This window comes from Aedes albopictus, chromosome 3 (assembly GCF_035046485.1).
Source record: "Aedes albopictus strain Foshan chromosome 3, AalbF5, whole genome shotgun sequence".
Lineage (NCBI taxonomy): Eukaryota > Metazoa > Arthropoda > Insecta > Diptera > Culicidae > Aedes > Aedes albopictus.
Window position 1 is genome coordinate 204,251,030 of NC_085138.1, and position 26,343 is coordinate 204,277,372.

The window sequence follows — 26,343 nt, forward strand, 5'->3', positions numbered from 1 at the left end:
CCGTACAAAAAATAGATATTTGCTCGTAATAACACTATAATGTTAAAATCCTTGCCTATAATACTTATGACACACATGTGATACAAGAATCACTGTACAATTGCGCTTGAAATGAGTGCCATACTGAAAATTCTCTCAGTTCAAGTCAGTCTTGTTAGAATTTTCTTGACACTGCGTACCGTTGTACAGGAATCATACTCGTATCACATGTCTGTCCGGGACATATCATTATGATCAACATTTTACTGTTTGTGTATCGAATTAAACTTTTTAGCAGAGTATATCAAGCTTTTCTGGGGAATGGTACATTCTGGGGAATGGTGCATTCTGGGGAATGGATTTCTGGGGAATGGATTTCTGGGAAATGGTACATTCTGGGGAATGGTACATTCTGGGAAATGGTTTTCTGGGGAATGGAATTCTGGGGATTGGTATTCTGGGGAATGGTTTTCTGGGGAATGTTATAGAATCCATCTAAGCTTCATAGACGTACAGATTACATGAAGAAAGTGTTGAAACATATCGGTAGATTATTCTCAGAACTAGAAGATTTTTGTTCGGGTAGCCATAAACGAACTTTGAAAACCTATATTTTTTGAAGGAAAATTTAAAAAATATGTTCTCAAATTTTCAGTGCTCTCATCGCTTCGATAGTGTAGGTCACAGAATAGCCTTTCCATGAAAAATAAAACATTTTCAAAAACTATGCAAACATACCGAAAAATTAGGGTGACCCATCTTGCCCCGTCTACACAATACACGTAGTCATATGAAATGTATAGCATAAGGAGTTTAACGAAAAAATATTTTATTTTTTTCTGTGCGAGGAACGTATAGAATTTTCAAAACAATATACCACTTTTTTGTGTATCCCCGTCGTTCATCTGGGAAAATTATTGAAAGATTCAAAACTTATATTGTGCGATTGAAAACGGTACTGACCCATCTTGCCCCCTGACCCATCTTGCCCCCACATACCATACATGTCGTATTACTTTATCGCCATTAAGAAGTAATAAAGTATTCGGTTTTGTTACAGTAGGGCTTTCTTAGCCTGCCATTGCATGAATTTTACATTGTTTGGCAAGGGGCCGTAGAATTGGATACCACGTAGACTTTTTGGAAAGAGGGAGGGGGTCTGGCCAAAGTCTACGCTCCATACAAATTTCAAAATTTTTGTATGGACAAAAGTCTACGAGGGGGAAGGGGGGGTCTGAGATGGCTAAATTTTGGTCTACGTGGTAACAGCCGCCAAGTATAATTATATACTATGGCCAGGGAGTCGAGAAAATTTTCCCGACCGGAACAGGAATCGAACCCGCCGTCTCCGGATTGGTGATCCATAGCCTTATAATCACCCGAGCTGGAGAAAATAGCTGAAGAATACCCAACTCAGGTATGGAAAACCGAATACCTACAACCTGAATGCGGTATTAAGAAGCCCTGTATAAGAGGTAAAATGCCTAAAATAATACCTGGTGTGTATTCTGTGCATAACACGTGAATAATAACATCAGGTATGGTAATACCTAAATAATATTCGGCGATTTTTCCATAATTGAATAATACCTTAAGCAGTCTCCAACACCAAACCAATAACTCGTTTGGGTATTTTTACAATACTTACAAAATTAAATACCGAAATAAGTTATTTTCAATACGTGGGTAACCGACCTTCTTCAGAAGGATCATTTCCTGGCCAAGATTAGAGATTAAACAGAGTGTAGAAAAAGTTTAAGTTAAAACGGCTATTCCTTCAATATCGTTTTTTATGTATTTATACATGAAGTACTTCATTACTAATTGAATCTAATGTATTCTTGCAGCTCACCAACATCAACATAAACCCGAGCTCAATCTCTTTCACCAACCTAACCATGGAATCGGACAAGTTTATCTGTGTCCGTGAGAAAATCGGTGAAACGGCGCAGGTCGTCATCATCGACATGAACGACGCGCAAAATCCCATTCGCCGGCCGATAAGCGCTGATTCGGCTATCATGAACCCTGCTAGTAAGGTCATCGCTCTCAAAGGTATCTATGCTTGAAACCCTCAACAACATGTTGCCACTACGTTAATTTGTTCTTATAATCTGGACCCGCAGCTCAAAAGACTCTTCAAATTTTCAACATCGAGATGAAGTCGAAAATGAAGGCCCACGCAATGACCGAGGAGGTAGTCTTCTGGAAGTGGATCACGCTGAACACGCTGTCTTTGGTGACCGAAACTTCGGTGTACCATTGGTCCATGGAGGGAGACTCTACCCCAGTAAAGATGTTCGAGCGACACTCATCGCTGAACGGATGCCAAATCATCAACTATAGAACCGATCCCAAGCAGGCTTGGCTTCTCTTAGTTGGTAAGTTGGTCGACCCTCCCGAGACTCATACAATTCTTGATTATTTCAATATTATTCCTTTTTCCAGGTATCTCCGCTCAGCAAAACCGTGTGATCGGGGCAATGCAACTATACTCAGTGGAACGCAAAGTGTCCCAGGCAATCGAAGGTCACGCAGCGTCGTTCGCGACATTCAAGATGGAGGAGAACAAGGAACCATCGACGTTGTTCTGCTTTGCCGTTCGCTCGGCCAATGCTGCCAAACTGCATATCATCGAGGTTGGTGCACCGCCCACCGGCAACACCGCTTTCACAAAGAAAGCCGTGGATGTCTTCTTCCCACCGGAGGCGCAGAGCGACTTCCCAGTAGCGATGCAAGTGTCGCCAAAATATGACGTTATTTATTTGATCACCAAATATGGCTACATTCATATGTACGATATCGAAACAGGCACATGTATCTACATGAACCGTATTTCGGCGGATACCATTTTCGTGACGGCTCCGCATGAATCCAGCGGCGGAATAATCGGTGTCAATCGCAAAGGTCAAGTCCTGTCGGTAACGGTTGACGAAGAACAAATCATTCCTTACATCAACACAGTTCTGCAAAATCCCGATCTTGCACTACGCATGGCCGTCCGGAACAATCTATCCGGAGCAGAGGATTTGTTTGTGCGCAAGTTCAATCAACTGTTCCAAAATGCCCAGTATGCCGAAGCTGCCAAGGTTGCAGCTATTGCTCCCAGGGGAATACTTCGTACTCCTCAAACAATCCAAAAATTCCAACAGGTTCCCGCTCAGCCTGGAACAAATTCGCCTCCGTTGCTGCAATACTTTGGCATTCTGCTTGACCAAGGCAAGCTGAACAAATATGAATCTCTCGAGCTGTGCCGCCCGGTCTTGGCCCAGGGTCGTAAGCAGTTATGCGAGAAGTGGCTGAAAGAGGAAAAACTGGAGTGCAGCGAAGAGCTGGGAGACCTGGTGAAACCGTCAGATCCAACTTTGGCTCTCTCCATCTATCTACGCTCGAATGTCCCGAACAAGGTCATCCAATGCTTCGCTGAGACCGGACAGTTCCAGAAGATCGTACTCTACGCGAAGAAGGTCAATTACAGCCCAGACTATGTTTTTTTGCTGCGTTCAGTCATGCGGACCAATCCAGAACAGGGTGCCGGATTCGCAAGTATGTTGGTTGCTGATGAAGAACCTCTGGCCGACATTAACCAGATCGTAGACATATTCATGGAACAGAACATGGTTCAGCAGTGTACGGCATTCCTACTAGATGCTTTGAAGAACAATCGTCCCAGTGAAGGTTCCCTTCAAACCCGTCTGCTGGAGATGAACTTGATGTCGGCTCCACAGGTGGCAGATGCCATTCTTGGTAATGCCATGTTCACTCATTACGATCGTGCCCACATCGCCCAGCTGTGCGAGAAAGCTGGATTGTTGCAACGTGCTCTGGAACATTACACGGATTTGTACGACATCAAGCGTGCTGTTGTACATACACATCTGTTGAACGGAGATTGGCTGGTGGGATTCTTCGGTACGTTGTCAGTTGAGGATTCTCTGGAATGTTTGAAGGCAATGCTGACAGCCAACATTCGCCAGAATCTGCAAATCTGTGTTCAGATTGCGACCAAGTACCACGAACAGCTGACCACAAAGGCTCTGATTGATTTGTTCGAAAGCTTCAAGAGCTACGAAGGATTGTTCTACTTCCTGGGGTCGATTGTCAACTTCAGCCAAGATCCGGAAGTGCACTTCAAGTACATTCAAGCGGCATGCAAGACAAACCAAATCAAGGAAGTTGAACGTATTTGCCGCGAGTCCAACTGCTATAACGCCGAACGTGTGAAGAACTTCCTCAAGGAAGCTAAGCTGACCGATCAGCTACCATTGATCATCGTTTGCGATCGTTTCGATTTTGTACACGATCTTGTACTCTATCTGTACCGCAACAGTCTGCAAAAGTACATTGAGATTTATGTACAAAAGGTGAACCCATCTCGTCTCCCGGTCGTTGTTGGAGGCCTTCTGGATGTCGACTGCTCCGAGGACATAATTAAGAACCTAATCTTGGTAGTGAAAGGCCAATTCTCCACCGATGAGCTCGTGGAAGAGGTTGAAAAACGCAATCGGCTGAAGTTGTTGCTTCCGTGGCTGGAATCTCGCGTCCACGAGGGCTGCATCGAGCCAGCAACTCACAATGCTCTTGCCAAGATCTATATCGATTCGAACAACAATCCGGAAAGGTTCTTGAAGGAGAACCAGTTTTACGACAGCCGTGTGGTGGGAAGATACTGCGAGAAGCGTGATCCTCACTTGGCTTGCGTCGCCTATGAACGTGGACATTGTGATCGGGAACTGATTGCCGTGTGCAACGAGAACTCGCTCTTCAAATCCGAAGCCAGATACCTGGTTCGCCGACGTGACGCAGAACTGTGGGCCGATGTGCTGTCGGAAGCTAACCCGTACAAACGTCAACTGATCGATCAGGTCGTGCAAACTGCGCTTTCCGAAACACAGGATCCGGACGACATCTCTGTTACCGTAAAGGCATTCATGACTGCTGATTTACCAAACGAATTGATCGAGTTGCTCGAGAAAATTGTGCTAGACTCTTCGGTGTTTTCGGATCATCGCAATTTGCAAAATCTGCTCATCCTCACGGCGATCAAGGCAGACAGAAGCCGAGTCATGGATTACATCAACCGTTTGGACAATTACGATGCACCGGATATTGCCAACATTGCTATCAACAACGAGCTGTACGAGGAAGCGTTCGCCATTTTCAAGAAATTCGATGTCAATACTTCTGCTATTCAGGTTCTGATTGAACAGGTGCACAATTTGGAGAGGGCAAATGAATTCGCCGAACGCTGCAATGAACCGGCAGTTTGGTCTCAATTGGCACGCGCACAATTACAACAGGGATTGGTTAAAGAGGCCATTGACAGTTACATTAAAGCAGATGATCCTAGTGCGTACATGGACGTTGTGGAAACTGCTAGCAAAAATGAATCTTGGGAAGATTTGGTTCGATATCTGCAAATGGCACGCAAGAAGGCTCGTGAAAGCTACATCGAAAGTGAATTGATCTATGCCTACGCTCGCACTGGTCGGTTGGCAGATTTGGAAGAGTTCGTTTCCGGACCGAACCATGCCGACATCCAGAAGATTGGCGATCGCTGCTTCAATGATAAAATGTACGAAGCTGCGAAACTACTCTACAACAACGTCAGCAATTTCGCCAGATTGGCCATTACTTTGGTCCACTTGAAGGAATTTCAGGGAGCTGTGGATGGCGCGAGAAAAGCCAATTCCACTCGTACATGGAAGGAGGTCTGCTTTGCTTGTGTTGATGCCGAGGAATTCCGATTGGCCCAGATGTGCGGCCTGCACATTGTAGTCCATGCAGATGAATTGGAAGATCTGATTACTTACTATCAGGATCGAGGTCACTTTGAAGAGCTGATTGGACTCCTTGAAGCAGCGCTTGGATTGGAGCGCGCCCATATGGGCATGTTCACGGAGCTGGCTATCCTGTACTCGAAATACAAGCCAGCTAAAATGCGTGAACACTTGGAGCTATTCTGGTCCCGCGTTAACATTCCCAAGGTACTTCGCGCTGCTGAGCAGGCTCACCTCTGGTCGGAACTGGTATTCCTGTACGATAAATACGAAGAGTACGATAACGCTGTCCTGGCGATGATGGCTCATCCTACCGAAGCTTGGAGGGAAGGACACTTCAAAGACATTATCACAAAGGTGGCAAACATTGAGCTATACTACAAGGCTATCCAATTCTATCTCGATTACAAACCGCTTCTGCTGAACGATATGCTTCTCGTGCTGGCACCCCGAATGGACCATACTCGTTCAGTGAACTTCTTCACTAAGCAAGGACACCTACAGCTGGTGAAGACGTATCTTCGTTCAGTGCAAAGCCTAAACAACAAGGCAATCAATGAAGCACTCAATGGACTGCTGATTGATGAAGAGGACTACCAGGGACTCAGAACATCGATCGACGCGTTCGACAACTTTGACAACATCGCTCTTGCTCAGAAACTGGAGAAGCATGAACTGACGGAATTCAGACGGATTGCCGCTTACTTGTACAAAGGTATGTATGTTTGATACAAACTAAATGGTTTAAATTTAAGGTGGTGTCTATTAAGACAGTATAAGACTAAGTCAATGCTTTCTATCTACCTTGATAACCTTGTTGGAAGGAAGTTTACTCCAGCACCGTCCACTAAGTCGCCGACCTCTTCTTGGTTCGCTGTTGAATAATCTTTTCGCAGTTCTTTCTTCCGGCATCCGCACTACTTGACAATCCCACTAGTTAGGTCGTATTTATGCGTTTCACAAATTGAGTACAGAGTTTTATATTTGTAGACTAAAGAGCGGATTTCGTTTGTATTTTTAAGCTACGGGACGTAAGCTAGTTGCGAAGTCCGTGTAAAAAGTTCCTTTCGCTGTTGCAATACGGCTTTTCTCATCACATGTTACAAGTGGTCCAAGATAAGGAGATCCTTCAGCAACTTCAAACACATCCTCATCAATCACTACCTCAACACTAACAACACTACGCCTACCTCGGTCTCTACTTGCTACCATGTAGGGTAGCGAACCACTTGGGCAGCGGCCGGTATTTTAGGCACTCTTCGCTATAACTCAGTCAAGTCCAAACCAATTGACTTAAAATGTTGTACACGGCTAGATATTATACGTATCTCATTGCGTTCCAAAAATCAGTGACAAGCAGGGCGTGGAGGCTGAAACACGCCGCATTTCGCCTTTACCGCGTTTTCGCATTTTTATTTGTGTTTTCGTTCGTACTTGGGTGGAACGCTGATGGAAGAGTGAACGGTCGTCGGTCGTCAGTGACAAGCAGGGCGTGGAGGCTGAAACACGCCGCATTTCGTCTTTACCGCGTTTTCGTATTTTTCTTTGTGTTTTCGTTCGTACTTGGGTGGAACGCTGATGGAAGAGTGAACGGTCGACGGTCGTCAGTGACAAGCAGGGCGCGGAGGCTGAAACTTGCCGCATTTCGTCGTTCCCGCGTTTGCGTATTTTTCTTTGTGTTTTTTGTTCGCACTTTGTGTTAACGATCGACATTGCCCGCATCGTGGTGCTCGTGTTCGTCGTTTTTCCGAGTTCGGAAATGCTAGTATCCAAGAGATTGTTTTTCAGTGCGTCGGGTATTCTCGCTTATGTATTTTTTTCGGATTCTTCGATGGACGATCGGAGAATCAACGAGCGGTGTGAACGAGTGCACATTTAATATGGTTGGACCGTTTGCATGCTGAGACCAAAGCCAAACATAGAAAACCAGCTGGTCAGGATTACCCGGTGAGTTCGTTCCTTATTACTTTTTATATTTGAACATGACATATATGGGGATTTCGGAGGGGTAGCCTAAGGAAGTTAAATGAACTGGTTTCCGGGCAAATGTTCGTGGGGTGGCCAGACTTTGTCACGAGATAACAACTATCATGTTGTTTTCCGAAGGTCTCCAGTGAATTTAGCTTACCCTGCTACAACAAACCATCAGGTAGATCATTCCGTTCCGGTATGACTCTGCAGCCATAGGTAATCCTTGCGCTGGTGGTGGGTACACAATCATCATCATCATCATCATCATCTCATTGCGTTCCAAAAATTGTATCAATTGGTTCAGAATTGGCTGAGTTATAGCAGAAAAGTGCCCAAAATAGGACCCCTGCCGAGATGGTTCCACTTCCCTACTTCTTTTTGGCCGAATTTATTATCAATCTATGCTCACTGAGGAGGGAAAACTATCTCCACTGGTCTACGATCGATGCCGATAAGATAAACATTGTCCGCAAAACCGAAAAGTGTGTGCTACCGTCTGATGATGATGCCATGATGCTAATGTTACGGTTATTACACAGCATTTTTTATGTGTAGTAATTTCGTCAGTAATGCGCGTATCAACCTACTTTGAAATTATCTAACACGTGGTTAGCTTGTAAGATTTACTCCCGAAATTGTTTTTGTTTTGTTTGGGCCGCATTCCGCATTTCCTCTCTTAATGGCCGCTCGTAGTGTTTCTCATAGTGTTATATAATAAAATATGTGGACAAAGTCTGACCGTATTTAGGGAAACTTACGTATTTTCGGCCGTTTTGTTCTCTTCGTCAGGGGGGTCTTGTTGAACTCAAAGTTGGCGTCAAATCTTTCTCAATCATGCTGAATTGACCAACTTTCAGGCAATTTGGCTTTCAAAAACCCCTTATGACAAAAATAACAAAACTGCCCAAAGTCACCCTATATAATATTATGCTAGTATCTATAGCTCGAGTTGTCTGTTTTACAAAAGTGTGTCAGCAATTCCGCTAATTGATTGATGTGTTTTTTTTTTTTTCAGGAAACAACCGCTGGAAGCAGAGCGTGGAATTGTGCAAAAAGGATCGTCTCTTTAAAGATGCAATGGAATATGCAGCGGAATCCCATCAGGGAGAACTGGCTGAAGAATTACTTGGTTGGTTCCTAGAACGTGGCGCGCACGATTGCTTCGCGGCATGTTTATTCCAGGTAGGGTTTGCAATGTTAACTAACGTTTCGCAACAATGTAAAATTCTATGCTCTTTGAACTTTCAGTGCTACGACCTCCTGCGCCCGGATATCATTTTAGAGCTGGCATGGCGTCACAATATCATGGACTTTGCAATGCCCTATTTAATACAGGTATGTTAGAAATAGCTTAAAGTCAATCTCCACGAAAAAAAAAAATATAACATCAAATCCCCAGGTAACCCGAGAGTACACATCCAAGGTGGACAAATTGGAAGTAGCCGATGCTGAACGACAAAAGGAGGGAGAAAATTCCGAACACAAATCAATCATCCTGCCGGAGCCCCAACTCATGCTAACCGCTGGTCCGGGAATGGGAATGCCGCAGTATGCCCCGCAATATGCCGGAGCTTACGTTCCGGCGCAACCGAATATGTCACCATATCCGGGATATGGTGGTATGTAAAAACAACACCCACATACCTGCATACCTACACAACACACCCACACGTTCGAACATGCATCGTAGTTCTGAATTCGTTATTTGACTGTGCTATCGGTAGACACTAAAATCATTTATTTTTTGTCTTCTTAATTACGACTCGCTCGCTAACGTGCAGCGTTCAGCTAAGGTGAACATTACTGGTGAGTATATAGCTTTTAAATTACAATCATATTTTATATGTAGGGGGACCCGGGGCAAGAAGGTCACCTTAAGCATTTTGACATGGTATAAACACCAGTAAATCGAACGTTTATCGGATGCAAAGTTTAATGTAGATTACTATCTATAAAACTAAGTCCAAAGTTTAATGTAGATTACCATCTATAAAACTAAGTCCATATTGATATGAAACATACACGCTAACGCCGCTCAGCACTAAAGTGCATAATTTCCAGACTACACCAAAAATGTGTAACCCTTGCACATTTACAAAATCAGCTCCAGTGACCGCAAAATTGTTAAAATCGCAAAAATTTGTGTACGCCAATCTAGGTAGGATTACTAGTGACCTTGGAAAACAAAAAAAAATCAACATTTCGCATTTAGAAGAGTGTACGAGCTGTTTTTTGAGAATGTGTAACTGCTACACATTTTTGTGTGGTCTGGAAATTATGCACTTATGAGTAGGTCTTACACATTTTAGTGCTGAGCAGTTTTAGCGTGTATCATAAAAGTGTACAAAATATGAACATTTCTTTTGGTTGTTTTGCTCATTGAAAAAAATGGGCCGAGGCAAGAACGCCACTCTACCGGGGCAAAAAGGACACATACCTAATGAATCAGCCTTCTTCGGTGAACGCCCTGCTCGCTTTACCGGTATGTCAGAATCGGTCACCGCTTTGGAATTGGCGATCCTGCTGGCGGATGGTCGTTGTTTGCGGGTCGAAATTCATTTGTACCTGCGCACCATCCTCGACCGGCCTCTTGAAATCACAACAACAACAACGACTGTTTGACATTTGAATTCAAGATTATGTTCAAGCAAAGTGCGATTCAAAGACTGTTCCTTTTGCCCCTGGCAGAGGTGTCCTTTTTGCCCCGGAATGTCAATAGTGCATTTTAATGCATATTTTTGTATAAAATGGCGGCACAGCCACAGTATTCTATTACAAATACTTGCAATTATTGTAAACTGACTTTCAGCTTCGAATAAATCTAAAGAAATATGAAATGCCCTTTGAAAATCCTTATTTTGTGAGATGTCACTGTTATAATTTCTGACCAGATCCAAGATACAGCAATCTTCTCAGCAATTTTTAACTTAATTCAGGACTTTCAATACAAAATATGACGAATATTACATTATAAGACTGTGGAGAAGGTTCAGCAGTCATCAATTATGCCTATATCATTACGTTTCATAGGGAAATCATCGTGCCCCGGCGTCCTTTTTGCCCTGGGGTCCCCTACCTATTTATGTTTTGGCAATGTATTATTGTGTTCGCCAGTGGGTCTATTTTCGGAATATTTTGGGTTTCTTCTCGGTACTGGATTAATGAATGGACACCATCTTATCCGTTTAATGGTAATTACCGCATAAGCGTATCACAATGGGTTCAGGTTTCTGAACTCAGTTTTACTCAATTAGTGTTTACCGATTACTCGGAAACGTTACGAAACTGCTGCAGTTGAGCAAAAACTCTACAGTTACATATCAAATACCACGAAGTTCCATAATCGGATTCACAGCTATCACATACAAATAAATAAGTTTGCCTTATATTCGCCATGTGATAGCTGGTCGGCAGTGGCCAGTCAATGCTTTGACCAGCATGCTGCAATTCTGTTTTGGCACTTTCACTAAGAGCAAGCAAATTCTTGAAAGACATTTCTGTACAGACTTTTCGAATAATTTTTGGACTAAGATTTGCTAAGGATTTTTCAAGAATGTCGACAGTAAAAAATCCCATGCAGTTTCTAATGAAATATTGCAAAAAGTTCATTATTTAACTTGATGATTTTGTGGCTATATCGGTCTCTTTCTACTCATAGTATAAGGGAGTAGAGATCAAAGTGGCCTACTTGCCTAATTTCACCTTCTATAAATTTTCACACTTGTTCGCTACCTAGCGAATTCTATCATATCTATCATTTCATTATCCACTTTGATCTCTACTCTCTTATACTATGAGTAGAAAGAGACCGATATAGCCACAAAATCATCAAGTTAATAATAGAATACGGTCGATAAACAAGAATATGTTCATTATTTAATTTTGTGATTTTCTGTGAGATTTCTTGAGTAGAATAGATTACATAATATGTTTCTACAACAATTTATCGTCTTATACCCCCATAGATTTATACAAAATATTTGTGAATATTCCTTGAAGGCTCTCACCAACATCTTAATCAGTTAAAAAAATCGCAAACATTCCCTATTAATTGACAAATAAATTCAATAGACTTTTGCATTAAATTTAATTTGAAATGCGCCGAAAACTGTTGGAGTTGCTCCATTTCTGCTGGAAGTTCAACCAGAAATAAATCAACTAATGCCGCCACATTTTTTTTCTAACAAAATTCAACAAACTCTTTTCTGCCAGGTATATGGTAAATTTACTTCTGCTAGTTATTATTTCTATTTCTGAACCTGGATTTTTTTTCCTCAGACCAGGAAAAATCAGGGAATTTTATGTTAGTAAACGAATAGACACCATGTATGAGCAACAGTAACGGCGATAGTATGCATTCTTATCTCACTCAGACAGAAAGCTTGTTTGTATCAATAACACCAACTAGAGAGTTTCTTGGAATTCATTGATGTGCTTCAAGATTTGAGTGAAAATACATAGGATCGTCCGACAATGAAAGTTGCTTGCTGCCGTCGGAAACTTGCAAGCAGGCTGAATATCTCTTACCACATAATTTTCTTGATTCTTTGGATTATTCGAGCTCAAGCTAGAAAGGCTGCATCCATTTATTACATAACGCTTTTTATATGGACCGTAATGCTCGGCCATACAACCCGCCTCTCCCTAGAGCGTTACGTAATTTGTGAACGGCGCCAAAGTCATAGGGGAGACCAGGGCCGGATTTACAAATGTGGGGGCCCGGGGCCACAGTGTTGTGCGGGCCCTCTTTTTAGAGGATTTTTTTTTTTCATTATAGAAAAGATCAGAAAATATGACAAATTCTTCCAAAAATTAGGGATGTTATTGGGGATATTAATCTAGCTTAATTAGCGTAACTAGAAAAAAGGCTATCTAAGCAAAACAGAGATCCAGATATGAAAATCTAATCTGAAGACGATTGCAAAAGAAATTTTATCAAGTAAATAACACTTTATCCGAGAGTGTTCTAAGTATTAGATTCCATTGATCAAGTCAAAATTTAAGAGAAAGTCCTTTAAGAAATTTAAAAATAGATTTTATAGGAGACATGTTTGATAAATTTCAGATAAAATTAATAGCGCTATCTTTGTGGCCGTTATTGCAAAAGCTCCGAATAGAATTTTTTGCGGAATCATTGATGAACTCTATAGAGTTGCAAACCGATTACAAGGTTTCTTTTTTTGTGGAACTTAAGCATTATCATTTCTAACGCGACTTCGATGATTATCTGATGAACGCGCAAAATAATTGTTCAGAACTTTTTGAGAAACTTCAGGAGGCAAAAAACCCATAGTGGTATTTTTAGCGGAAATTTAACTAAAAGCTGCTGAAGAAATTTCATCGGAAATCCATATTGAGTTCCTGATGGAATTTCTGTTTTATTTTGAATAGAGTTATAAGTAAAATTTCACAATAATTTTTGGCGGACGAAATTTTTACCAATTTAAACAAAAATGGTTTGCTAAACTTTAAATATTTCAGGATCTTTCAAGAATTTCTCCACCAATATCTACTGAAGTTTTTATAAGGAACCTATGGATTTGTTAAGAGTTCGCCTTAAATAACACATTCACGCAGGAAGAAAATCAGACCAGATCTCTGCAAAAAAAATCCGCCAAAAATTCTTGCTAGTTCCTTTAAAGAAATGTTTCAACAATTTTGGGATTCGATTTAAATAATTTATAAGTTTGGTAAGCGGAATCAAACTCTAGGACTTTAAAACCTTTTTCTTATTCTGATAGAAACACTTGCAAATATTCAAAGAACTATGTTGAAAATTTTTAAAAATAATACCAATAATTTTCGATTAGTAAACACGAATTTTCAGCAGAAACTGTTCGACTCTCTATTTCATGGAGTTTAAGGTTTCATCCAGAATTCAGGTGAAGATGATCATTCCGAACCATAAAAATCTTAACAACTTTCAGAGAAAGTTTGAAATTTTATAAAAAAGGCAGATATCTGCTTCTTTCTAATTTGAAGCACAATATTTCACACACATCTTGAGAGTAGAAGTACTTGTGATAAAAATTAAATCACGAATTTTTCAGCACTACTTTTTTTCGGTTCCCATTTGAAGTTAGATTTTGTGGGGGCCCCTAAAATGTGGGGGCCCGGGGCCATGCCCCCCCTGGCCCCCCCTTAAATCCGGCCCTGGGGGAGACTATCGTGACAGAGAAATGAAGGAGTAGTTTTAACATTCTTTTTTCAGCAATTTTTGTTAGGAGTCTGGGGAGCAATATTATTGGAAAACCCCGTATAAACACAATAAAGAAGTGTCCATAACAGATGATTCGGGGAAATGGATTGTGAGGGAAACGGCATTTGGGTGATCGGCGTTCGGGGTAACGCAATCGTTATTCCCTAAGTCATCATTTCCCATGTTTTAAACATTAAAATCTCTTAATAGGTAAATTAACAAAACATCGCCCTTTTTCGTTTCAGATCATTTCGTTTTCAACTAGTTGTACAAGAGAGGTTATATATATTATCGCAAACAAGAATATAGAACAGAAAAACAGAAATTAAGATATAACAACTAAACTATAAACCGAAGAGTTCGGATGCTATATTTATTAATTTGTTGATATATTTTTCAATTAAATCTAAATTGTGTTAGTCCCTTTGATCGAGACTATAATAAACAATAAAGATATTGTCCATCTCTAAATCGATCTTATTCTATCCAACTGCAGCCACTGGTGCTCGAATGTAGCCATGCCTAGTTAAGTCACACAGATGGAAGAGAAGTTAGGAAGATGTTTCATCCCAGCCTCTTAAGTTTTCATGAATTTGTGTGATTCATCTAAGTGGTAACCATTTTGTATCGATGACTATGTCTTTGTAGCAAACATCGTTGATAAATAAATAAGCAGTGATGAAGTTAATGAAAAAGATACCTTCGGAAAATTTGTTTTGCATAACAAACGTCGTTAGAATCAAATCTACAGAAATATTGTAAATATATTCAAAGAAGAAAATGGAAAGAATTATATAATTCAAAAATTATATAAAAAATATATATATATGAAAGAATTGTAGGTATTTCCGGTGGTGCAAAACGTTGAAAAATAAAACTCAAATTCTCATCAACAGTAGGTATACATATTTGCACATTTTTTTTTAAACAAAATAATTTCTTTTGTGCATTGTTTGAGAAAAAAATATAAGATGAAACGATTTTAATATAAACTAAATCAGTATTTCTCCGTAATGGATTTATTGTAACAAAATTGACCACTTTCATTTCGATTGAACCTATGTATCACTCTTCAACGTTGTTTGCTAGTCATCTTTGCTTTCTTTTGACGTTTCGTTACTATACATTATTCACCGGTTTTATATTTTTGTGTTTTACAAACAATCATAAATTTGCATTCCTTCCTAAAATAAATTATATGAGAGTAAAAACGTTATAAGGCATGATGAAAGAGGTGACTTGCCAGTTTCGCTGTATTGTCTGACTTTTTAATTAGTTATGTTATCAAAGTCATGTATCATAAAATCATGCGCGAGATGCAAAATCATACAATGGACAACTCCAAAAACAGAATATGTATCAAGCCAACTAATACTGTAATATGGCCGCATAAGCTGTCATGATCGCAAACGTGCAATCGCCTGCTTTCCTTGTCGTAAGGGACTGTTATGCGATTATGACTAGCGTATCACACTGAGTCGTATAGTACTATACTTAGTAGAAAATATATTGATATATGCTTAAATCAACTGACATGTAGGTATATGCGTTTTAGCGAAACATGATGACCACTCCATAACCTATACGGCTCTGCGGCCAAAAATAGATACCTATAGGGTAGGGCGGGGCAAGATAAGCACCCCAAAGATCCCGTTGAGTTTACTGAAAGTTAACACAATTTTTCAAAGTACCTCTCAGTAGTTCTTTTCTACCGTCGATGGGGGTGACAATGGGTCTGGGGGGTGAGATTGGGTCAAAACGGAGAAACATAAAATTTGAAATAGCTCATCAACTATGGCTTATTTATATTGAGAACTTTATATTATTCCAAAGAGTAGATGTTTTTACACGTCATGATGCAGAATAAGATGTTAAGCAATAATAATTTTTTGCTAAATTTGTGGCTAAATTTATATGATGAAACTACAGGCATACCTCGATAGTACGTACACCACCGCTTCGTTTAGTGTACGTACTATCGAAACGTACGTACTATCGAATCACAAATTTTTATTTCAAATTTCATTTTCAAATCAAAGAATGTTATTTCTAGAACGTCAGGATTGCCATGAAATTATATGTGGCCTAAGGGTCTGTTCATTAATTACGTAATTTTGCTTGTTTAGGATCCTATCTTTATTGGAAAAATCTTCTTGTGCTCTGGGGATGCTTCGTAGAGGCATCTCGTCTCTGGGAACTTATATTGATTTTATTTGAATTATCTTTTAGAACCATCCAAACTGGTCTAGATATAATTAAATCGATCTAGATCAGTTATATCTTGTTATAGAAACATTCTAGAAGTATTTTCTCCTGCAATATATATTGCCATGATATTTTCAAAATCTTCCGAACATTGCTCCTTCTAGGACACCTGCAAGAGTTTAAATTTTTTACGAGAAGGGATTCCTAGAGGTATCCCGGCGCTCTTGGAGGAATTCAAGGAAAAAATACTAGATGAATCTTAGAAAGAATTCCTGTATAGCCGAGATTCCTACAGGAATTATTTCTAAGATTCAAAGAAATTCTTGGTGATGTTTCGGAAGGAATCTCTGGAAAAATCTCTGAAAGAGACCCTGGAATCTCATAAGGAATCGCAGAAGAAACTCCTGGAAAAATCCTTAAGGAATCCCAGGAAGAATTCCTGGAGAAATCTCGGAACCAACACCTAGAGGAATTTTGGAACTGAAAGAAACTTGAAACTTGAAGAAATCCCTAAAGCAAGCGAGAAACCGAAATGTCTTTCCCCGAATCCCACAATTCGGGTTTACTCAAAAACAATTGAATTGGTACAGCCTAAATGACAATGCAAGCCGCGATTGCTCAATATTTTTTTTTCTAAGTTTTTGATGTTTTGTGACCTTTTTGTTTACGTTCGGACTTCAAGAGATTATTTCCAGAATTTCTCCAGAAGTCCCTGGAATCCTCCAGGAATTTCATCCGAGATTCTCCGAATAGTTTCTTTTATGATGTCTCCGGATTTATTTTTTTGGGCTTCCAGGTGGTATTCCTGGAAATTCTAGAATTTCAGAATTTCTCTAGGAGTTCTTTCGGAAATTTTATCAGAAATTCTTACCAAGATTCCTGCAAAAACTCCTTGCAACAATCCGTAAGGATTTATTCCTGGAATTTCATACGAGATTCTTCCCGGAGTATCTTCTGGAAATTCTTCAGGAATTCCTATTGAAACTCTTCCAGAAATCCTACAAGATCCCTGACAAGTATTATTCCTCTAAAAGCTACTCTGAGATCCCTCCAGGAACTTCTTCCGATATTTTTTCGGGAGCTACTTCTGATTCAAGTATTCCTTCTGGGATTCCTACAATAATTTCAACAGGTAATCTTTCTGGGATTTTTCCAGGATTCTTCCGGAAGTTCTTTCCGGGATTCCTCCGGGAATTTCTTCTTGGTGATTGTCAGGAATTACTTTTCAGGAACTTCTTCCGGGATTCCTCTTTGAGCATCTTCTAGGAATTCTATCAGAAATTGATTCCGGGATTTCCTCGAGAATTTTTTCCAGGAACCATCCAGGCATTTTTTTTTTTTGGTTTCTACTAAGATCTTCGTCAGGAATTCATGCAGACCCTTTTGGAATTCTTTCAGATGTTTGTAATGGAAACCCTCCTGGAGTTCATTATGATTTTTTTGGAGTATTTTGTTTTTTTTTTTGAATTTCTCATGTAGTTTCTGTAGGATTTTCTTGAATAAACACAGGAAAAAGTAACTTAGTCATAGCTCCCTCCTAGAGGAATTCTAGAATAAGTTTGTGGAGAAACCACGGAAGGAATACCCTAGAAAGTTTCAGGAAAAATTACTTAGGTAATCCTAGAAAAAGTAATGCTGAAGGAATCTCCAAAATATATTTAATCTATTAAGCACCCTCACGTATGTATCACGAATCCCTGTAACTAAAATCCGAAAGCCTTAGGTTTCTTCGTTGCTGGAAAAATAACAGGTTTCGCCTTCACCGAGCCTTTCTCCGCTGCCAAGCTCATATTTTCCTTAGCCAGCTTTTTGACTGCAAGATTGTAAATTACCTGCATGATTCCCGCTTCTTCCTTGATGAAATCCAGCTGCTTTTCAACATTTCCGCGCAAATACTTTGGCTGTTCCCCACGTCGTTTGCGAATCATACAGTAAAGATGATAGATAGCATCTAGCATGCAGCTGGTTTTCATCTCATTTGCAGCCATATAGCTTTTAGCGGTGGTTATGGACTTCTCCCATTTTAGGCACTCTTCCCAAGCGCGCACATATCGTCCCTAGAGGAAGTAATGGTGGTGATTTTCATTAAAGCATATGTCATTTTGAAAACATTCACTAACCTGTAGTTCTGAAAGATCGTTATTTAGGCCCGTGATGATGTGTAACGCCGTTTTCGTAGATTCCATCAGGTTATCTCTTATGGTTTCAATCTCTTGAATTTTTTGCTGTTCAATTTCTGATATTTCAACCTGCGCCAAAACTGTAAAACATAAAAAAATTAGAGAAAATACTCTATGGTTTTGTTACATTCATCCGAAAGTTATTCCCTACCTATAAACTCAAATTTCCAAAATTATATTTCCTTAAAATAAACATTCTCCATATTTTTATCCTTGATGAAAAGAACAACAATCTCAATCTAACATCAGAACATTTTAAGTTTAGTGGTAAATTTATCCAATGGGGCTTTCCGATTTTACGTAATAACTTTACATTATACATACACTTCATTTTAATTAGGGTGGGGCGGGGCAAGATGGGTCACCTAAGGATGGATCTCCATAACTTTGTAAATACAAATCGTATTGGTTTTCATTCGTCCGCTACTCTTTAGTACACTAGTTAGCTATGCTAAAAGTCGATGAAAAGGTCATTGAATACAAAATATGATGTTGAACAAGCAGTTTTAAAAAGTGATCGATTTTGCGCCGTGAAAAAAAGTGCGGGCAAGATGGGTCACCTTTTAAGTAATTCACATTTTCTCAACGAAAAACGTCAAAATATAAGATTTGTTCCGCATTCATATATGCTCCATATCCATACTGAGTAAACAAGAGCTACTAGTAAACGTTTTATAAATTTATTTGGAATATAAAAAAAACTTTACGATTTGAGTGGTCCTAAGGCGACTTGAAAATCGATGTTTTTACTAAAAAATTATAATAATTTTATGTTATAATTTTGAGCGTTCATTCCGCTTGATTGAAGTCAATTTGAGATAGTCGTGTAATAAAAAATAAATAACTTTTGAATGTTCCAAAAAAAAAACGTTCAAAATTGTATCGCAAATGTATCGCATAAGAAAAATGGCTAAGAACCATTTTATATTTTATTTCCAATGAGAGTGAATAATTCTTCAATCAATGCCCCAAACTTTTGTATATTCATGCTGGTCTTCTAACAAAATTATGAACATAATCAAAACATGAGTAATGCGCTCGAAAATGGCACTGACCCATCTTGCCCCGCGACCCATCTTGCCCCGCCCCACCCTACATCTGAACCTTCTGAACATCTGAACATTATTATCATGAACTCAATTGGACTGCATGATGAACCGAAGGTTTTTTTTATAATTGTTATATAATTGCATTTCATACTCATTTTAGATGCATTTCCCGCCCATGGTGTCTATACTGCCGTGAATCGCATATCTGTCCCATTTGCATTGGAAATCCAGCAAAGATGGGACTGATATGCGCTTCACGGCAGTATAGAGTACCATAATTTTCAACCCTTGTATCTCTGAAACTTTTTTGAATATTTTTATATTTGTAAATCATAATTTAACATGTTTATCTTTTTTTTTATGGTAATACACATGCTCAATCAATCATAATTTAACATGTTTATCTCCATGGCAGTACACTTGCTGTTCCGCCTATGATGCCAGAATCTAAACTGCCATAATGTAGGGGTAGGCGGGGCATAATGAGCAGGTGGGGCATAATGAGCACCTTGTATTTTCACTGTAAATCTTCAAATTACCAAAACAAATTGCTTGATTGTAGCCTTATTATCTAAAATCCAATGAGTTGATGAAAAAACATTAGTAAAAAAATCCGTTTACCTTGAAAAATTTATCAAAATGCGTAAAGTGGTCATGTACTGGGAAAATATTATAAGAATCAGGTGACCTAAAATAACGTGTTTGGTATCGAAATCACAACTTAGTGGGCATCTGTCGATTTTCTTGATATTCCCTAGGCCAATGAAATGTATTTGTAACACTTTTCAACTATTTGTATATTTATTTTGTTGAAAAAATATGCTTCAAAGAGTTGGTAGTAGGGTGAGGCAGAATGAGCAACTAGTGAAAAAATAATGAAAATGGTAAACAGCTTCAACAAACAAAATTTAATTTTGGTTTTCTCTGTTTTAATGCATATAGTAAGGTTTTGTCTGTAACTTTCAATTTATTAGCTATAAAATTTCAGTATCTGTATATTATCACCGTTTAAAAATTCCTCAATAGAAGACTCATTGGAACCCCACAGTTCCCTACAAATTAAACCCCGTAATCCCTTCAAATTCTCATTGATTGTTGCGTCTCAGATTGTTGCCGGTATGCTTTATCATTGACAAGATTAATTAATTAGCATTTGATTGTGTTCAAAACTGATATTGATCATCCTGCCCAACCTAAGGTGCTCATTATGCCCCACCCCCAAAACGCAACTCGCGATTTTATACGTTTTTAAAAACATAAAATTCTACAACATTTATAACTTTATTCGGAATTTCAACTATTAGCTTTTGTCAGTTAAGGTTCAAATAAGGATTGAACGTTAAAATTACACATTGGTTGCACTTAATTTACTGGATTTGATGGCAAAATGCTTGGGCTGCTCATTATGCCCCGCCTACCCCTATCTCCACATTCCTGAACACACGGATTGAATTTTATAATTCCGGAAGAACTTCCCTTTCGTTAGTGTTGGCTCTCGCAACAACACTAATTATGCGCATACAAATTCGATGTTTTTGTTAATGAAAATTGTCACGAAATCCTATTTTTTCGACAAAAAAAAATTAAGGGTAAAGCCACAGACAAACAGACGTAACACTCTGATAATTCACATGGTACACCGATTAAACGGTCTTTTTCAAAATTTGATAGTTGGCAAACTGCCCAACCGTGGCGCTCGCATCGTTTTTGTTCGAGTTTGACGTTTGCTCACTACCGGTGGTGGTCGGCCAAACATAGGCCTTTTAGCATTGGGCGAATATGTTTTCGTGACTATGATTTGAATCGAAAAATGTTCAAAGTGTTACGTCTGTTTGTCTGTGGTAAAGCCATCAATATAATGACATAGTTATCCTCATGGAATGGAAAATATAAATAGTTTACCCTGGCCAAGATCACAGAGTTCGACGGTATTAAAGTGAAGGATGTTGAATTTAATTCTTGTAATGAAAATATCACCTTTAACACTTTAATGCGCCTCCAACGGTTCATTGCGAACCGGCTGCTACAGATGGAGTATGGCTGATTTATCAGAAATGCTCGATATACAGGAGGGACCTGCTGGGGCCTAGTAGTTTCTATACCCAGAAAACAGTTCCGGTCGATTGAGTCTGGGAGGGTTTCGAGAGTCGTTGTGAATCACAATGAAAATATTTGTGTTTTGTGACGAGTCTCGGAATCTTTTTTGAGTCAGCAGACTTTGAACTGTTGTCTGGGCTTCCCACTATTCGGTTATTTTTAACAATTCCATTCAAATATGTAATAATTAGTAGTATCTCGTGTATTCAATTTGTTAATGCATCCACTCAACATTTGATGCGCTTTCGTAATTTAATTTTCTCTATAATTATTTTTATATATGATAGTTTTGTGAGCAAACTCTAATGTTTCGAACACCCAATGCCTAATAATGTTTTCTTACGATATCAATTTAAAATAACAAAGAAACTAAGGGGCTGTCCATAAACCACGTGGTCATTTTTTGGGACTTCTCAACCCCCCCCCCCCCCCTGGTCATTAGTCCATACAAAAAGTTTTATTCGTCCATACAATATGGTCATCGGACGAACCCCCCCCCCCCCCCCCCCCTCATGACCACGTGGTTTATGGACAGCCCCTAATAGTGGGAAGTGCAGCATTGAATAGTGCTTGCTTATAGATTCGAAGCTAACGTGTGATCAAGACGAAATCGACAAAAACTGACTACTTCGACTTTGACTAACGTAGACTATTTATGACAAATTAGAGATTTTTACATTAGATTTACACAGTGATGGGAGAGGTTTCTACGTCCGTCGGCGTGCCGCTAGGAACATTAAAAAAAAAAAAGAATGAAATATAAATAGTTTCCTAACCGATTTTATTTTTTTTGCGTAGTCATACGTTGAAAGGAAGAGAAACATGTTTGTGATTGATGCAATATGAATGGTGCACATATGTAGATGGGGAGGATGATGGCGTGCAAAAAATTAAGCAATGAAAACTGGAAAATTTTCCAATGTAATCATTGTCTGCAACCCATTCTAGAATTCTTATGGCGTAGAAGTTTAAAGTTTTTTTGAAAAACTTGTCTCTAATCGTAGTGGATTTGTAGAAATGTGATTCGGAAAGTGATTTTTTCGGATTATCAAAAGAAGAATCCTGTGCTATGAACGTATATTACAAGAAAAGCGAAGAAATAAAGTTCTCCAAATTCAGATTTGAGTTCCAATAGCCTTGGGCAATAATTTATGCATAGAAAATAAGAATTTGTTCTACCATTTTGAGCAAAATTTAAAAAAAATCCGATTTTATCCACCTATGGTGAACAGAACCCTTCTCACACTTATTAAAATTATTGTTGTATTATTTGTATTTAAAATATTTGTTTTGTGTGATTGACCAAAATTTCTAGAAAATATTGCGGATTTGGAATCTAGTGGATTGGTTTCCAAAATAGCATCATGAACCATGGACTAAACTACCAGAAAAGCCAGACACCTCCTAGAATCTTGTATGGAATGTTTAAAAAATAGCTTACATATTCTGGAATTAGTTAGCTCCGAAGTACTTGGTACTCATGGTTATGGTGTAGAAAGCACAAAAATGCACTAAGTTAAACAAAAATGTATAAAAATATTAAATTTTGAATGTTTTCAATGGATCTAGTCGAAAGTACTAATAATGCAATTTCAAATGCAGAAAACCGCTTCTTGATAGCATTGTTGGCTTGGTTACTGTGCTTCATGGCAGTTACGGGAGATAAAACCGCTTCGTTCTTTGAAGGTTCTTCTAAATAACGATGTACTCTATTGCAAATACAACTTAACAATGATGTCGTAAATAAAAATTAGCATGTAGTTATTTTCAAATAAGGTATATAATCACATAGGGTCAGACATTGCTGAAAATAAATAATAATAATAATCTCTAGAATCAAAAACTTGCATTTATGGAGCAAAAAGTATGCAATTTTTCATTATGGCCATCATTAAGTATTAAATTTATGATGAAGAATGTACTTTAAAGCATATTTTTCTTCGGTATCATTTAGAATGCGATTCTCTTCTATACTGGACAAATTTTGAACTGATTCCGTAGTGTTATTGCATCACTGGAGTATTTTTTATCAATTTCATTGATAACAAGGCAACTCACTATATCAAGCTGTATAATGCTTGGTGCATTACTACTGACCAACTATTACACTCTACCTTTAGAAGAATAGTATTAGATCCCAACACATTGAAAAGTTCATGAAAATGTTAAAACTATGTATGTGGAAAGTTGTGTAGAATTTTGAGAAATGGGGTTTTAATGAGTTTTAACGAAAACCGCTTCAGTTCCATAACTAAGGACAATTTGTATAATGTTATATTTTTCCTACACTGTAGAATAGCTATGGAAATTTATGCAAAAAACCGATAATGATTTTATTGAAAAATAAAAAAGATATCACATAAATAAGGTGTCCTCTTTATAAAATGAACAGTCCTTATTCGTCTCAAATATTTAATTTCCTTTTCTCCTCTGGCTTCATCCTATCCAACGTGACCCTGTCCGACTCCAAAAAATCACACTGTTGTCTATTCACACGCTTGATGTTGCCATGCCTCCAGCATGAATTTAGGCACTGTCCAGGGTGGCCACTCAGTCGGGAATTTCGGGAAAACCGGGAAAAACTCGGGAATTTGAAACCACCGGGAAAAAGTCGGGAAAACCTCGGGAATTGTTGCTAGCCACCGGGAATTTCCAACAAGGACACTCGGGTGACTTCTAAAATGTATACTGTTTCCAGAAGCATAGGTATGAGAATCTATGGGATATGCAGTCAAAAACTGTTGAATGAACTTGTCTTCGAGTAATAGCATTTAAAGTGAATCATAGTGATATTACCTAACATCACAGTTTGAATAATTTAAAAGATATTCTAGAGAACATTATGGTGGAAAGACTGGTTGAGACAAATAAAAATATGTATAGATTCATATGACCCTTCTGCATTTCAGAATGTACATTGTACATGTTCAGAACGCATCAAACGTCCTATAAAAGTTCTATAAAATAAAATATAACTTCTTTCTGAAAAAAAGTTCTGATACAATCTCTAGGAGAATACTTGTTATAGTCTTCGAGCGAAAAATCCTTTAGAGATTCGGATAGTATGCTGATACAATTTTGATTGATTTCTTGAATGAATTGCTCCAAGAAATTTTTAAGGTAATGCAAGCAGAAATTCAAATTAAGAATTTAAAAAATCAGGATGAAAAATTCTGGTGAAAACATTCTTTCAATCTAAAAATAATTAGTGAAAATCATTTGGAAGAATAAAAGAATTAAACGACGCCTATTGTAGTTCATAAAAGTATTTCTAATATTTTGTTTGAAATATTTCTGTCGTTTTTTATAAAGTTCTTCGCTGCATGCTTTTGTTGAACTGGTGAAAAAAGTGTTGGGAGAAAACTGAAGTGAGATGTTGGAAAAATCTCTTTTTGTGAAGCTTAGCATACATTCCTGGTAAAACTCCTGGTCCACAAAATTCTGGAGAATTTGGAAAATTCGTAGTTTCTAGTTATACTACCAATTGAAATTGTGGCGGGAGTTCCACTGAGTATTCAAAAGCATCGAGAGCAATCTAGTTGTATGATTTATGGATGAATTCCCAAATAATTGATCTGTCTCTAAATTTTGGGGAAAATAATTTCTCAAACACAAATCTTTAGGAACATCTGGAGATATTACTAACCTATCTGAAAATGTGATCAGAAAATTAATCTCTGAAAATTTCATATTGCAATCGCTGATGAAATAACTGAATGCTAGACGATTATCAGACAATATCCAAGGTTTCTTTGATATCTTAAATTTCTCCTAGAATTTACGATTTCAGCCTAAGAAACCTGCCTGATTTTCTGCAGTAGCCATTTACGCTACCATTAGTTCGCCACTGATTTTCCATTGAAACGAACGAACGACCATCAAAAATACTACACGGATTTCGCCAGAAGATTTCCCTAGAAATTGTTTCGTGAAAATTCTTTCAAGAGTAATCTTTTCATATTTTTGGAATAATACTAAGAAATTCACTTATTATTAGATTCGTACAACAAATCCTATACCGTCGTGCGGGGCTACTTTTGAAATACGGGGCTACTTTGGACACTTTTGAATATGGATTTTTTGAATTTGAAATATCGTTCAAATCTGTTTGATGTCTTTGGGACTATTATGACGCAATATTTTTCCCTTCATTTGGTTGAAATTGTTTTTCAAAAAAACTCTTTATTGCTTGTCAGGAGGCGAAAAAGCATCGAATGAATCATAAAAATATACATAACGTATCAGAACATTTGCTCTGTAAGCATTGTTTCTGCAGTTCATAAATTTCAAAGGGTTGCTCAATTCGTGCAAGAAGTATCGACGTAGCATATACAATCGAATATTTGTATGGATACACAATATAAATGACCGTTTCACCTAAATAATGGAATGATGGCCCCCAGACAGCCTTTTAGTCTATATTAAAATATCACGCTGCTCATAAAACCAAAGGTAGCACAGAACCACCTAAAACGCATATATTTATTGAAATCATGTGTGATATAGTATACAACAGTATTGGTACAAAGTAGTATTCTAAATAAACCCGGAATTTTAACTGCAGTTTTGTTTTAATTATGAATGTCCAAAGTAGCCCCCCTCTGGTTCTATATGATATGTCTCCGATTGATGTATGGACAACTTTTTTGTTCATGGATGGATTTAGTTCAAATTTTGCATGCATCCTACATACATATTCACAATTATTATGTGTAAAAATTGTGGAAATACATTCACTACTCTGGGAGTTACAATGTCATAAAGTTGAAAAACCATTAAAAAGTGTATAAAGAAGCCCCCCACGACGGTACCAGTTATGGCTATAGTACCTCAAATTCGCCATAGTTGATTTTCAAACTTAAACGATGCAAAACATCAAGAAA

At 38.4% G+C, this 26,343-nt stretch overlaps 2 protein-coding genes across 9 annotated transcripts in view; one reads left to right on the plus strand and one right to left on the minus strand.

Annotated features, from left to right (window-relative positions):
• LOC109416142 (clathrin heavy chain) overlaps positions 1 to 15,462 on the plus strand; it is a 27,530-nt gene extending 12,068 nt beyond the window's left edge. For 7 of the 8 annotated variants that reach the window (XM_029863361.2, XM_062858651.1, XM_062858652.1 and 4 more), the window contains 8 exons: positions 1,827 to 2,034; positions 2,106 to 2,360; positions 2,428 to 6,474; positions 8,746 to 8,912; positions 8,979 to 9,065; positions 9,130 to 9,349; positions 9,512 to 9,536; positions 14,175 to 15,462. In XM_029863361.2, the coding sequence (XP_029719221.2) occupies positions 1,827 to 2,034; positions 2,106 to 2,360; positions 2,428 to 6,474; positions 8,746 to 8,912; positions 8,979 to 9,065; positions 9,130 to 9,349; positions 9,512 to 9,522 (4,995 nt within the window). In that variant the 3' untranslated portion in view covers positions 9,523 to 9,536; positions 14,175 to 15,462. Of the gene's footprint in view, positions 1 to 1,826; positions 2,035 to 2,105; positions 2,361 to 2,427; positions 6,475 to 8,745; positions 8,913 to 8,978; positions 9,066 to 9,129; positions 9,537 to 14,174 lie in introns of all 8 variants that reach the window. The other variant, XR_009998963.1, reaches the window with a different exon arrangement.
• The window catches only part of LOC109416212 (uncharacterized), a 31,569-nt gene continuing 20,316 nt past the window's right edge, over positions 15,091 to 26,343 (minus strand). The window contains exons 5-6 of the mRNA XM_019690203.3: positions 18,255 to 18,394; positions 15,091 to 18,191 (exon numbers count right to left, since the gene is read on the minus strand). Of these exons, the coding sequence (XP_019545748.3) occupies positions 17,838 to 18,191; positions 18,255 to 18,394 (494 nt within the window). The 3' untranslated portion in view covers positions 15,091 to 17,837. The remainder of the gene's footprint in view (positions 18,192 to 18,254; positions 18,395 to 26,343) is intronic.